The sequence below is a fragment of the Fukomys damarensis genome, unplaced genomic scaffold, assembly GCF_012274545.1.
Source record: "Fukomys damarensis isolate Sample0158 unplaced genomic scaffold, DMR_v1.0_HiC HiC_scaffold_23, whole genome shotgun sequence".
Classification (NCBI taxonomy): domain Eukaryota; kingdom Metazoa; phylum Chordata; class Mammalia; order Rodentia; family Bathyergidae; genus Fukomys; species Fukomys damarensis.
The window spans coordinates 47,749,139-47,763,895 of record NW_022900935.1 but is presented as its reverse complement, the minus strand read 5'-3'; the positions used below and the strand labels follow the sequence as shown (position 1 = coordinate 47,763,895).

Below are 14,757 nucleotides of genomic sequence, written 5' to 3'. Positions count from 1 at the left end.
CCCACCCTGGGCCTTCATAGGAGTAGGCAGTGAGGATTGCCCAGCTGTGTGGGTGCTCCTGCAGCACTCCACACCCCCATACTCTAAGGTCTCCTGGTTGTGCCAGTACCTGGATCCACACTGCAGAGACACAGAGCCACCTCTGTGTCATGAAGTCCATTTTACTGAGCTCCAGAAGACAGAATGGAAGTGAACAACTGCAATAAAGGCACATCAGACCTCCGCAGTTGGTAAGTTGAAGGGGTCACACCACCTTCCATCAGAACCTGGACCATCTTCAGGGAAAGGGCAGCTGCAACCTGCCATAGAACTTTGCAGAGTTTAACCCTGCAGGAGGTCAGGGAGCTCAACTTGGGCCTTGCAGCCATAATTCAGCCTGAATCTCAGGGGTCTGTCATTGGCTTGCTGAGACTAGGTGACTTCGTTCTGCACATAGCTGCCCACATTGTCTATTGTGACAGCAGACATATACCCTGAAGGAAGCCCTTCAAATTTTTTTCTTTCTTTTTCTCTTATTTTTAATTTTTCAATTTAATTTTTAAAATTTTATTTTTTCCCACTCTTCAAATTCTTCCTTTTTTCTTTCTTCTTTGTCCCACTCAATCTCTTCCTCCCCCCGCCATCTCCCTTGTTGTTCCTGTTTCTGTCCTAATTCGGATTTCTTCTTTCTTTTTATTTTCTTCTCTATTTTTCCTTCTCTCAATTGCTATTAGTTTCAAAGGAAAGTGAATACAATTTATAACTTCCCTATTACTGTTAAGTTGTTCTATTCTTGTCTTTGTTCTTGCACTCTGTCCCACCCTCTTGTCTTCAACAGTTTCCTAGAGTTTGCATGATCATTCTGTGTCCTTTGGCTTCACTTGAAACCTTCTCCTATCCTTCTACCTATCTACTCCTCTCCTCCCAACTCCTTCTAAGTCTCTATCCTAAAGGGTAAAGTTGCTATATTGAAGAGTTTATTTGCTATAAACATATTTTGGACTGGTCCTCAATTTTGATTTAATTCACATGGTTAAAGGTAATAGATTAATAACTACCACAAATTGTCAATTTCTAAACTGTGCTTGATGCTATTGTGTTGCTGATTGTGTCAATTGGGCTAAAGGGTTGTGGTTGGTTTAACCAGTTGTCCTTCCTGATATTATGAAAATGAGAGTGTCTCTGAGTTGTTAGAGACTCAAAACCTAAAGGGCAGCTGTATCAGGAAGATCAAAGTACTAACCCAGGAATTAAACCAAGGACAGACCAACAACAAAAATAAAAATGAGAAAGCACTTAAGCAAGGCACAAATACAGACTTCCAGCTCCTCAACAGCAAATTCTAGGGGAAACAAGGTGGAAAAGTGTGAAAATCAACCACCTAAACTCATAGCACAAGGAAGTAACAAAACAGATCAATCAGGCTCTAGAAAAATTCAAAACAGAAATAATTCCCAGCTAACTACAGAGATGGTGAGCACAATAAAAGACATAATTAAAGACTCTAGAACAGAAACAGACAAAAGAAAATAGATGAGTCCAGGACTATGACAGAAGCCATGAATGCCCAACACAGGAAAGAAATGGAATCCATGAAACAGGTTCAAACAGATACCCAGGAGATTAAAAATTCTATAGAAAACATTCACAGCAGAATGAATGAATGTGAAGATAGAGTTTCAGATATAGAAGATAGGATTGCAATCAGTGACCATGAAAAGAGAGATCTCTTAAAAACAGTAAGGGATCATGAGAAACTGATCCAACAACTCCTGGATGATGGAAAGAAGAATTACATAAGACTGACAGAGAATCCATGAAGTAGCAGGAGAAAGTACAAATAACAAAAAAACTGTTCATAGAATTAATGACAGAAAACTTCCCAAACAGAGGGGAAGAATATAACATACAGATAAATGAGGCATATAGGACTCCAACTAGCCATGATAAAAAAATCTACACCTAGACATATAATAGTCAAGATCCCAGAAACCCAACGAAGAATAAAATACTGCAAGCAATTAGAGAAAAGAAACAAATCACACGCAAAGGACAGTCCATCAGAATCACCACAGACTTTTCAACCCAAACCCTCAGGTCAGTGGGAGCCTGGAGTGAGGTATTTCAAGCCCTAAAAGAAAACACCCTCCAACCTAGACTGATGTATTCTGCAAAACTCTTTTAAAATGGATGGGGAAATAAGATACTTCCATGACAAAGAACATCTGAGAAACTTCACGAATACCAAACCAGTACTCCAAGCAATTCTAAACAATATCCTAGAAAAAGACAACAAAATTCACAACACCATGAGGCCCAACAGAGCAAATCAATTAGGCAAGGCAAGAAACTAAAGGGAGAGGGGAAAAATTAAAACGAGCCAACAACAGGACAATAACATGACAATGATAAGTCAATACATATCAGTTATAACTATCAATGTTAATGGTCTCGATTCACCAAACAAAAGAAATAGACTGGCAGAATGGATTAAGAAGCAAAATCCAACACTATGTTACATACAAGAAACACACCTAGTACAAAAAGAAACTCATAGACTGAAAGTAAAAGGATGGAAAACAGTTCTCTATAGGACAGGAGCCCAGAAAAAAAGCAGGGGTAGCTATCTTATTCACAGACAAAGTAAATTTCAATCCAGAACTAATTAAGAGAGACAAAGAAGGTCACTACATCCTTGTAAAGGGAACAACCCAAGAGGAAGAGATGACAATCATAAATATATATATTCACCAAATATTAATGCCCCCAAATATACAAAACAAATATTAAGGGACATGAAAAAACAAATAAGCACTAATACAATTGTAGTGGGGGAATCTAAATACCACACTATCACAAATAGACAGATTATCTAGACAAAAAGTCAACAATGAAATACTAGAACTGAAACAAGCTTTTGAACAAATGGACTTAATAGATGTCTACAGAGTGTTCCACCCCACAAAATCAGGATATACATTCATTTCTGCTGCACATGGATCATTCTCCAAAATAGACCACATGCTGGATCATAGAACATATGTAAATAAATGCAAAGGAATCGAAATTATCCTATGTATATTATCAGACCACAGTGCAATTAAGCTAGACATCAGTAGCATAAGAAACTGGAAGAACTTCACGAACACATGGAAATTGGACAACACACTTCTGAACAATCAATGGGTCATGAGGAAATTAGTCAGGTTTTACAAATAAATGATCATGCCAATACAACATACAGGAATCTATGGGACACAATGAAAGCAGTGTGGGAATTCATAGCAGTGAATGCCCACACTAGGAAAACAGAGCGAGCTCAAATAAACAACCTAATGATGAATCTTAAGCTCCTAGAAAAAGAAGAGCAAGAAAAACACAAAGCTTGTACAAGGGAGGAAATTATAAAGATCAGAGCAGAAATCAATGCAGTGGAGACAAAGAGAACAACACACACACAAAAAAAATCAATGAATCGAAGAGTTGGTTTTTCAAAAGAATAAATAAAATTGATAAACCCTTAGGCAGCCTTCAAAAAAAGGAAAGAACAGGCTCAGATCCATGCAATTAGGAATGAAAAAGGTGAAGTCACAACAGATCCAGCAGAAAGCCAGAAGATCATCAATACCTACTTTGAGAACCTGTACTCTAATAAAACGGAAAACACAGAAGAAATGGACAGATTTTTTGATACTTATGAATTACCAAAGTTGAACAAAGAAGATAAAAAAATGCTAAACACCCCAATTAAAATCAGTGAAATTAAAAATGTAATTAAAAATTTACCAACAAAGAAAAGCCCAGGTCCTGATGGATTCACTGCTGAATTCTACAGGCATTTAGAGAAGAACTACTGCCATGACTCTTTAACTTTTCAGTGAAATTGAAAGGGAAGCAATACTTACAAATTCATTCCTGGAAGCAAGTGTTACTTTGATTCCAAAACCAGGGAAAGACCCAACCAAAAAAGAGAACTATAGGCCAATCTCCCTACTGAACATAGATGCAAAAATCCTCTGTAAGATACTAGCAAACAGAATACAGAGGGTCATCAAGAAGATCATACACCCTGACCAAGTTGGGTTTATCCCAGGGATTCAAGGATGGTTCAGCATATGTGAATCAATAAATGTAATGCACTATATTAACAGAGTCAAGGCCAAAAATCATACGATCATCTCAATAAATGCAGAAAAAGCATTCAACAAAATTCAACACCCATTCATGATAAAAGAAAAACCCTGCAGAAAATTGGAATAGATGGTCTTTATCTTTATCAACTTGATAAAGGCTATCTATGAAAAAACAAAGGCCAACATTATATGAAATAGTCAAAAATGGAAAATCTTCACACTAAAATCAGGAACAAGACAAGGATGTCCACTATCACCAGTCCTATTCAACATAGTTCTGGAAACATTAGCCACAGCAATTAGACATGAGAAAGAAATTAAAGCAATAAAGATAGGAAAGGAAGAAGTTAAACTGTCATTATTTGCTGATGATATAATACTCTACATAAAAGACTCCCCCTAAAAAAACTCTGCCAAGAGACTTCTAGACTTAACTGACACTTGCAGCAAAGTAGCTGGATACAAGGTCAACACTCAAAAATCCAATAGCCTTCTTGTATACAAATAACAGACTCACCGAGAGAGAAATGATTTTATAATAGTATCCAAAAAAGTGAAGTACCTAGGAATCAATCTAATGAAGGAAGCAAGAGACCTCTACACTGAAAACTATAGGAGTCTGAAAGAAGAGATTGAAGAGGATATAAGAAAATGGAAAGATAGCCCCTGCTCCTGGGTAGGAAGAATCAACATAGTGAAAATGGCCATACTACCAAAACTGCTATACAGAGTCAAAAAAATCAGTGCCCGTAAATATGAAGACCTGATTAAAAGTAGGCATCTGAAATGAACAGACACTTCTCAAACAAAGAAGTAAAAGCAGCAAATAAACATATGAAAAAATGTTCCACATCACTGGTCATTTGAGAGATGCAAATGGAAACAATGCTGAGATTTCACCTCACCCCAGAAAGAATGGCTGCTATCAAGAAATTGATTCCAGATGATGATTAAGAGGCTAATAGAAAAAATGGTGCCAGGTACCACAACAGCAACAGCACTTTGCTGTTGTCTGGATATTATTCTTTTCTTTGTTTTTTTTTTTAATGGAATGTGCTGAATGTCTATAATTTTGTTCAGATGACTGCAGAACCTGGAAAAGCTGTTGCTGCTATCGATGCATAACATACTATTATTAGTCTATCTATCTATCTATCTCTATATATATATATACACACATACACACACACACACACATATATATAAATTGAATTTTGGGAAACTAACAGTGCTGCCAGCTTTGGAAAAAGTCATCCCAATTTACTGTGTTGACTTGGCATTGTACAGAAATGGACAACCATATTGGTCTAGAAATGTTAATTTTTTTTCCATGTGTACAGGGGTAACACATCGTACTAAATATGTAAGGTCATATCTACATGGGTTTGATTACAGAAACTAATAAAGTATTCTCTAAATAATGACAAAAAGAATAAGATAAGACTATAAGAGCGAGAAGCAATTTAAATATGTTCAGGGGCCATTTTCATCTCCAGAATTAAGGATTATTTTGATGTTACATCATTGCCTTTTCTCTTTTACTTTCCTTTTTAGTTTTATTTTAGGATTCCCTATTTTTAATGTTCATACAGAGATTTCTTTAACTGAAATACCGAATAGTTTCTGTGGTGTGAAAAACTATAATAGTACACAGGATCCTAATGAGATAATTAATAATGTGAAATAAGAAGTAAAGGGCTACAGGTGTAAGGAAAGTGGGAAGGAAATAAGGGAGAGGAAAAAATGAGAAACTGAAAAAATGGAAATAAAGTGTTTGTAAATGGGGAGGGGAGGAAGGGGTGAAGGGAGGGCAGGGACAAGGGAAAAAATGAGAATCAAGACATATTATGTAAAGGTACAGAATCCCAATGATGAATGTAATTGTATTGTATACCTAGATTGTACCAATAACCTCAATAAAACAAAAAAAAAAAAGAAATTGACCAATAACAAATGTTGGCAGGGCTGTGAGGAGAAAGGAACACTTCCCCATTGTTGGTTTGTGCGCAGACTTGCGCAACCACTGTGGAAATCAATATGGAGATACCTCAAACAACTATGATTAAAGGTTTCATTTGACCCAGCTATCCCTCTGCTGTAAATAGGATACACATATGTAAATACCAAATAGTTTCTTGGGTATGAAAAACTAAAAGTGTAAATAAGATTCAAATTGTATAACTGATAATGTGAAATAGGAAGGAAAGGGCTAAAGGTGTAGGGGAAGTGGGAAGGGTAGGGGAAAGGAAATAGGGGAAAAGAAAAAAATATGAGAAAAGGAAGAAATGGCAACTAAGTCTTTGTAAATAGGGAAGAGTGGAGGGGGTGAAGGGAGGGCAGGGGTATGGGGAAAAAATGAGAACCAAGACCTGTCATGTAAAGGTACAAGATCCCAATGATGAATGTAACTGCACTGTATACCTAAAAAGTACCAATAAACTCAACAAAGAAAGAAAAAAGAGAAGGAAATCTGGACTGGGAGGGCAGGTTAGGGGCACACTGAGCTTCCTGTGATAGCATTATAGAGAGGTGTGGGAGGTATTGGAGTGAGGCAGGCAGGCCAGGTGTGGTACTGGGGTGCCAGGTTGGGACCTGACTGCGTCATGGGTCATGCTGACAGGACTGAGCTCAAGGAGGGGAGCCAGAGGCATATGGCTGTGTGTAGGGGTAATAAATATCGTGACTGCATTCTGCTTTTTCAAAACCGTTCTTCACCTACCTGGTTGGATCCCCATTCACCCTGAAATGTCAATATTTCCTTTTTACAGCTGAGGAAATGGTGGCCCAGGGATGTTAAATGACTTTCCCAAGGTCACAGGTAAAAACATAAAAGAACTGGGACTCACAGCCAGATGTTTCTGGCTCTAACTCAAGTGCTGTTTCTATCATACCACACCGTGTGGCAATAAAGGACGAGGGAAGGCAAGGAGGCAGCAGTATTTACTGAGGGCTGGCTGTGCGCCAACTCCTGCCAGATGCATTACGTAGTCCATCTCAGGTAAGGGTGCCATCTTGCTCCTAGCTGCCTCACGCAGAATCTACTGAGCCAGGCACTGGGCAGTCACATGGGGTGTCGTGTGTGGCAGTGTCTGAACCTGGCCTAACACATCCCTCTCAGTCAGAATGGCATTTGCTCTCCCTTCCTTCCCTGGACAGTCCCCAGGTCCCCTTCACAAAGAATAGGGGCCCGGAAGGACAGCAGGCACCAATTCAGAGAACCAAGGCAGGTGCCACCCAAGGAACAGATGCTAGGCCTGGCCAAACCTGCCACTCTCAGGACCCTCATCAGAGCCCTGACCCCGCCTGTAGCTGGTCCTGGGAAATGGGGGTCCACGGGGCAGTGGGTGGGGCAGAACACTGTGCTCCTAATCTGCGGTACGGACTCAGCCACAACTACTGTAGATCCTACACCACTTGCCAATGTGGGTGCTAATTCTCCCTATTTGACAGGTAAGGAAATGGGGGCCCGAATGGACAAACTGCTCCATTTTAGATACTTGGTATCCAGCAGCAGAAGTGTATTTGAGTCCTGGGCTTTCAATGCCCTACGCGCTTCCCACTGCCACACAGCTGGTCCCACCCTGGGCCACCGCCAGTGACAGCTTTCGACTGCACTCATCCCTGCGACCTAGAGCTCCTCTTCTGCTCTCCATACTGCCCCCTCCTCCTCCAGCTCACAAATGGCTGGGGGAGGAGGCACCTGGGACACAGTCCCAGATACGACCTTTACACTTGGAGCCCAGGAAAATCCTGAAGGGAACGCAGTCTGTGTGAAAGTCAAAAGGAAAGGGAGGAGAGACTTGCAAATGCGGACAACTGCCAAATAAAAGGGGCCAGGCGAAGAGGAAGGCGTTTGTTCCTCCAGAGTGACACCAGCGCTCCCCCTGCCGGCTGGGGCTGGATGGGCGGGGTCTGTGTTGGGATTGAAACCATATGGGGTGTGGCCAGAGGGTTAAAGGCCAATCAGGAGCAGCAGCGGGTAACATAAATAAGTCACCATCCATAGCTAAGCGGATGCACAATGAGGCCATCCTCTTAAGTGAAATTCATAGGACACACACGTGTAAATACCAAATAGTTTCTCTGGTGTGATAAACTAAAAGTGTAAATAAGAATCAAAATGTATAATTGATATTGTGTAGTAGGAAAAAAGGTCTAAACGTGTAGGGGGAGTGGGAGGGGTAGGGGAAAGGTAGGAAGGGAACAGAAAAACTAAGAGAAAAGGAAAAAAATGGAAACAAAGTCCTTGTAAATAGGGAAGGGTGGAGAGGCTTAAGGGAGGGTCGGGGATTTCTCTAGTTTCTCAATCTTTAGTGCTGAATAGTACTCCATTTTATATAAAAAAATATCTTTAGCCAGTCTCCAGCTGATGGGCAATTAGGCTGTTTCCAAGTTTTAGCTATTATAAACTGTCCCGCTATAAGCATGGGTGAGCATATATCATGGTGGTATGATTCTTTCAATTCTTTTGGGAAGATAACCCAGCAGGGGAATAGCTGGGTCAAATGGGACTTCTATCCTAATTGTTTGAGGTATCTCCATATTGATTTCCACCGTAGTTGCACCAGTCTGCACGCACCCAACAATGAAGAAGGGTTCCTTTCTCCCCATAGCCCCAGCAACATTTGTTATTGGTCGATTTCTTGATAGCAGCCATTCTTTGTGTGGTGAGGTGGAATCTCAGTGTATTCATCTGCATCTCTCCAATGACCAGTGATGCTGCACACTTTTTCATATGTTTATTTGCTGCTTTTACTTCTTTGTTTGAGAAATGTCTGTTCGTTTCAGATGCCCATTTTTGAATTGGGTTTTTTAATTTGGGGGATACCTCCCTTCATTTCAGTGTTTGGTAAAGACTTTGGTTCATGTGAGACTGCAAGCAGAATCAGCTCCTCCCAATTCCATAGGACGGGCAGGACGCTCTGATCATTGCCAAGGCATCGCTGCACAGTGTGACCACTTTGGGCCATGTGGATGTCTTCAGGGTGGCACGAAACAAGGGGCATGTTTCTTTGGAGGGCTTGCTGAGTGTGTAACTGGCTTTGTTGGTATTACCTGACTGGCGACTTCACTGAAATCTGCACAATTCAGTTTCAGCTCTGGATGACTTCAGCTGACCTTTGTGAAGGTCTTAGAGGTGGAAAGTAGGTGTTTGACTCGTCTGACTTTCTAGGATTTTTAGGGTTTGTTTTCACTCTTTTAAAGTAAAATTTAGCGGAAGAAAAGAGGTGTGTGTTAATGCTGAACGGGTCGGTTTTGGTTTGGCTTCTTTCAGTGAGGTTTTTTTGAACATTGAGATGTGGTTGAGCATGGAGCTTTCAAGTCTAAAATGCTCATTAAAAGCCTCTCGCTTGAACCCAAACCAAAGTACACTCTTCACCTCTTTTCTGAAAGTTCAGGAAGAAAATAGCACCAGTTCAAACCTCTCATAATGAGGGAGGAGCATTTGCTTGCCTTATAATACTAAGATGACTCAGTGCTTTTTTTTTTAACTGGATTTTTAAAATTGCCCCTAAGGGTTTACAGTTCTTTATCTAAACTTAACACTTGATGTTTCTTCCTTTTGGGAAAACCCCCATGCACTCTCACCACCCTTAGCGGTGAGGTAGGTGGCTCTCCATGGCCTCCAAGGGTATGACAAGGGTCCAGCCACCACATCCTCCCGAGCTGTTTTGAAATGATTTCTTTTTCTTTGTACATTCTGGCTGCAGTATTGGTGGTACAATGTACTATAACATGGATCGTCTCCACTTCGGTATTTATTTATTTATTTATTATTAGCCCTCCACCACAGTCTTCTGGCTCCTCCCACCTGTCCACGCCTGTAGGATGCACTGCATGTAGTCATGCACTTCGTATTAATATATCAGAAATCTACAAATCTGTTTTGTATTTTTTATACTGTTGAATACTTATAATCAAAACGTTTACTAGGATAGTTAATAAATTTAGTCTCAGAAGAAAAAACGAAAGAAAGAAAGCAAGCAAGCAAGCCAGACGAGTGGGTCAGCCTTGTGGTTTTAGGCAGCTGGCGAGGACCGAGAGGTAGCAGGAAAAGGGGGAATAAGGGAAGGGCAGAAGGAGGACGAAGGGAACCCCGGAAGTGGAGGGCGGCAAGGAGGTGCTGCCCACTTGCACTTGGGGTCAGCTCGGCCCCCTGCGAACACGGCTTCAGGGGAGGAGGAGAGTAAATGTTGTATGTTGGAGGGGGGGGGCGGTCCCTGGGGAACCGGCAGAGACTTGGCCTCCCTCCGAAGGGGGCCGATTAGAGGATTTGGGAGCGGCCTGTGCCAAACACCAGTAGTGACCAGGCACTACGACGACGACGGGCCTCTTGATTTAAGAAACTCATACCATTCATTCGATCCATACAGGTCTTTGAGGACTGAGAAGGGAGGGAGCCAGGTGGGCAAAGAGAGAGTGGAGAGAGAAAAGAGGCACAAAAGGACAACAGAGATAAGACAGGGACGCCAGGACAAGGAGGCACAGAGAAAGACGATTGCAGATGGGCGTGAATCTTCCAGCTGAGAAAAGGAGAAGGCAGCAAGGAGGTCTGTGTCGCAGCCTGGTGGTCATAAGGACCTCAAGGTCAGGACTGCTAGGGTCGGCTTCTTAGGCCAATACCCCTCCAGACCCCACTGCTACAAGTTCCTACCCTCTTCTGCTCTCCTGGGGGTGGATTTTCCTGCGTGGGCATTATAGTATTGAAGATGAGCAGTTTGGAGCACAGAAGGCGGCCTTGCAACTAACTAGACAGCGGGCAACACCAGCTGCATTGGGAGCCGACTCAAACTACAGCTCCCAGCCCCTCAGCGCCCCTCCTGGTCAGTTAAGGTATGAAAGGGGAGGACTTTACTTCTTTCAGCTGCCCTTTATTTTACAAGCGCTTACCGCCTAAGAAAAAATAGGGGCTGGAGATAACAGTAATGAATCAAATAAATGTTCTGTCCTGGTGCTTCCGTTCTAGTGGAGGAGACAGTAAGAAGACAAACACACGTTTAGGTTAACTAGTGAGAAATGCTATGGAGAAAAAGTAAGCAAGGTAAGGAGAGAGATAAAAATCAACTGGAGTGCTGTCTTCATTTGGTGTTTCTCTAAAACTCTAACATTTAATTAGAGAACCAGGATGGACAGGATGGCAGAGGGCAGGCAAAAAGCTCTGGCCTTTGCTGGGTACCTCGTGGGTGGGCAGAGAGGAAAGATGCTTTGTAGGGTGTGAGGTTCGGGATAATGGACCCTCTTGTCCTGAGGGTTGTGTACTGTTCTTCACTTCTGCACTCCCAGCACCTAGTACAATGCCAAGCACATAGCAAGTGCAGAGGAAAATATGGGGCCACAGACAAATCCAGTGTGGGTATGAGAGACTACAGGAGGGACACTGCTCCCAGATGGCCCTGGAAGTCCAGCGATATCTTGGTGACCACATAATATGGTACTGCTGGTGAGTCCAAAGTCAGGCTCAAATTCTGGGGCCTGTGCCCCAAGGAACGGTGTATACATCACAAGTTATTTAACCTCTCTGACCTCAGGTTCCTATTTTGTAAACTGAGGATAAAAATTCTTCCCAACTACATTATTGAGATGACCGAATGAGATTAAGCACTTAGAATGGTGTGTAACACAGAGTGGGCAGTAGATAAACGTAAAGTATTATACCATTAAGACCGGATATGGGAACTAATGAATCTGGGTCCTTGTTAACGCTGAATCCACTTGTACGTGTGCAATGTTAATAGTCAATAACATTATTGATTTCTGGCATTGTCATCCTTGTGCCATGATTTTGAGTCAAAAAGTCTGTGATCTGCCACACGATGGGCCTCAATCCTAGGGACCCAGCATCTCTCTTCTTCTGGCACAAGGCATGGGAAGCGTGCCCCAAAGGTCCCTGTTCAGCGCCAACTGCCCTGGCCAGACACCCATCCATCTGTCCCAGCCCGTCAACCTCACCCTCAGCCTTTATCTCTGCCATTGCCCATAGGTCTGGGTAGGTCTAAAAAGACAAACGGCCCATGATTAGAGGCTGCTGTGTGGAGGGTGATGGGCTGTGTGCCATGAAGCCAGGTGGGTTGGACTTGGGGTGGGAGCACCTCGTACAAATCACCGGGAAATGAATGGCATTCATCCAGGCCTGCTGCCTCCATGGGGAGATGATACCTGCAAGCGCACAGGGATGTCCCTTTTCTTGAATACAACAAGCAAGTTAACGGAGCCTGACCTGTCCCAGGCATGTGGATCTGAGGGTGCGGCCTTCCCTTCTTCCCAGCTCTCTCTTCCCGAACTTCAGACTGGCTGAGAACGTGCTTCCCGCTCCCCACAGCCCAGCTCAGCCAGCTTTGCAGCTGATGCTCCTGGCACCCCTTACCTCCCCGCGTTTACTGCACCCGCTTCCCTGGTCTTTCCCAAAAACCCACCTACTGATTCTTGGTGGACCTTCCCTTTTGTTTGTTTTTGTGCTTTGGGGGACTGAACACAGGGCCTGTGGCACTGAGCTACATCCCCAGTGTGCCCCCTTTCTAAATTTTGAGACAGGGCTCCCAGTAGGTTTCTGAGTTTCCCAGGCAGGGCTCAACCTTGGAATCCTCCTACTTCAGTCTTCCAGAGGGGTGGGACCACCTTTGCTCTGGGTTAGAATCCTGGATCTTCTTTGCCAGTCCTCATAGTCTCTTTTAAGGCTCATGATGAAACCTCCTCTTTCAGGAAGCCTTCTTAGCTTTACAGGACTCCTCTTGCACCTGCCTGCTACCTGCATTATTCTGAGCAGTTTGTGGGTAGTACCCTTTCTTCTTTCCAGCTAAAAAGGAAGCATTTGAAAAGCTTGCCTATGTTGCCTACCAGGATTATACCCAGTTGTATCTGGCATTCTGCGGTTTGTGAAAGAAAGCCACAAAACTCAGTGATTTAACCTGTGACAGGTCCTTGGGGTAATAATCACCTCCCCTCTCTGCAGCTGGGCAAAATGAGGCTCAAAGGGCATGCTCATACCTGTGACTACCAGTCCCTACCCCTCCTAGCCTGACACCACTGAGTACCCACTATGAGCCAGCACAGAGCCGTGTGCCTCAGCTCAGTAGTCCTCACTCCCTGCCTCCTGGGAAAGGAGCCACGGCAGCCCGTTGCTAAACCTCCTCTCTCTGCAGGCCCAGCTTCCAAAATGAATGCTTCATGCCTCCCTGCTAACACAGTAGAGTCGGTTTCTCTGCTAGCATGTGCCTGGCACTCTGCCTCCTAGTACATTCACTTGTGAACTTGGGTCAGACTGTGGGCCTCTCTTTGTTCCCCTAATTCCTTACACCAGGCCTGATGCATAGGAGCTACTCAATTAACAAGCAATGGAAAACACTGAAGAGAATAAACTATCCCAGGCAACCAAGCTTCCCAAGGCCCTCAGGTGTTTGGGGGACCCTCTGCATTTTGCAAGGCAACAGCTATCCCCAGGCCCAAAGTTATAAAAAGCATGGCCTTGGGAGTCCAGAGTCCTAGACTGGGTCCCTGCCACTGCAACATACTGCCCATGTGGTTATGTAACTCTCTCCTGCCTCAGTTTCTCCAACTCTTGCGAAGATAAAATAATTATACAACACACTTGGCACAAGGTGAAGTTATAGGTATGAGTAATAGCTATCTTCATATAGCATTTCTATTGGAGAGGTATTGAGCATGATGTTTCAGAGCAGCCTATGCTCAGCTCGGGTGCTGGAGCTTTCCAGTGCCTTTCTGTGCCTCAGTTTCCTTCTATGTCAAATGAAGACTAAAAGTACCCACCTCAGAAGGTCACTGTGCCAACTGGGTTCCTGTAGCCCAAAGTCCTTGCCTGGCACATGGTCAGTGCCGCATAGCATTCAACTCAGTGCACTTCTAGCAGCAGCAAAAGGCAGCCTGATGTCCCTGTATCACAACTCAACAGCAGGGACAGGAATACCATTCTCTGTGGCCCACCTTAAGCGGGGACAATGCCTTGTGGGCACACTTGCCATGTGTATCTCCTCTGCCCATGGCAGAACATGCCAGCTAGTCATAGTTCTCTTTCCTACCAAACTCACACCCAACTTCAGGCTCTTTCTCAGCACAGTACTTTATGGCAAAATAACAGATTTCTTGGAGCCCCGGCAAGGAATTCTCTCTGCTATCCCTGCCATAGGTCATAGTTCTATTTGCAGACCCTGTGAAACCAGGGGAAGGGGACACTTTGGTGACCTGGCATCTTTCAGAAGAGGATGGGGGACTCACCAGTGATGTTGCTGGCCAGGGAAAGGCTCTCGCAATGCTGATTCTGGATGGAGGTGGAAACAGGGTTCAGCCCCAGGAGGAGGAGGGCCTGTGGACACAGGGAGGGGAGAGATGGTTAAGACTGGGCTCTGAGCAGTCTGGCCTGCTACTTCGTGCTTGAGCTCCCTTCCCAGCCTCTCTGTGTTCAGCCTCTTTCCAGTTTCCCTTCTCCTCTTTCCATGTCCTCCGGGCCTGGAGTTTCTGGAGCTGCCCTGCTCATCAAGAGCCCGGAACAAGGCTGGTAAGAGAAGCAGCCCCAGCAACTAGGACAGAAGACTTTTATTTCCGGTGTTGAAGGTCCTCCAGTGAGGCTCTGATGGAGGATGCCATTTCCAACACATGAATCCCAATCATGGCCTACCAGTATCTTGCCTCC

At 43.7% G+C, this 14,757-nt stretch overlaps 1 protein-coding gene across 4 annotated transcripts in view; it reads right to left on the bottom strand.

Moving 5' to 3' along the window:
- LOC104871533 (corticotropin-releasing factor receptor 1) overlaps positions 1 to 14,757 on the bottom strand; it is a 45,727-nt gene that overhangs the window by 17,860 nt on the left and 13,110 nt on the right. For all 4 annotated transcript variants that reach the window (XM_010637457.3, XM_010637459.3, XM_010637458.3 and 1 more), the window contains one exon: positions 14,343 to 14,430. In XM_010637457.3, coding sequence (XP_010635759.1) covers positions 14,343 to 14,430 — 88 coding nt within the window. The remainder of the gene's footprint in view (positions 1 to 14,342; positions 14,431 to 14,757) is intronic.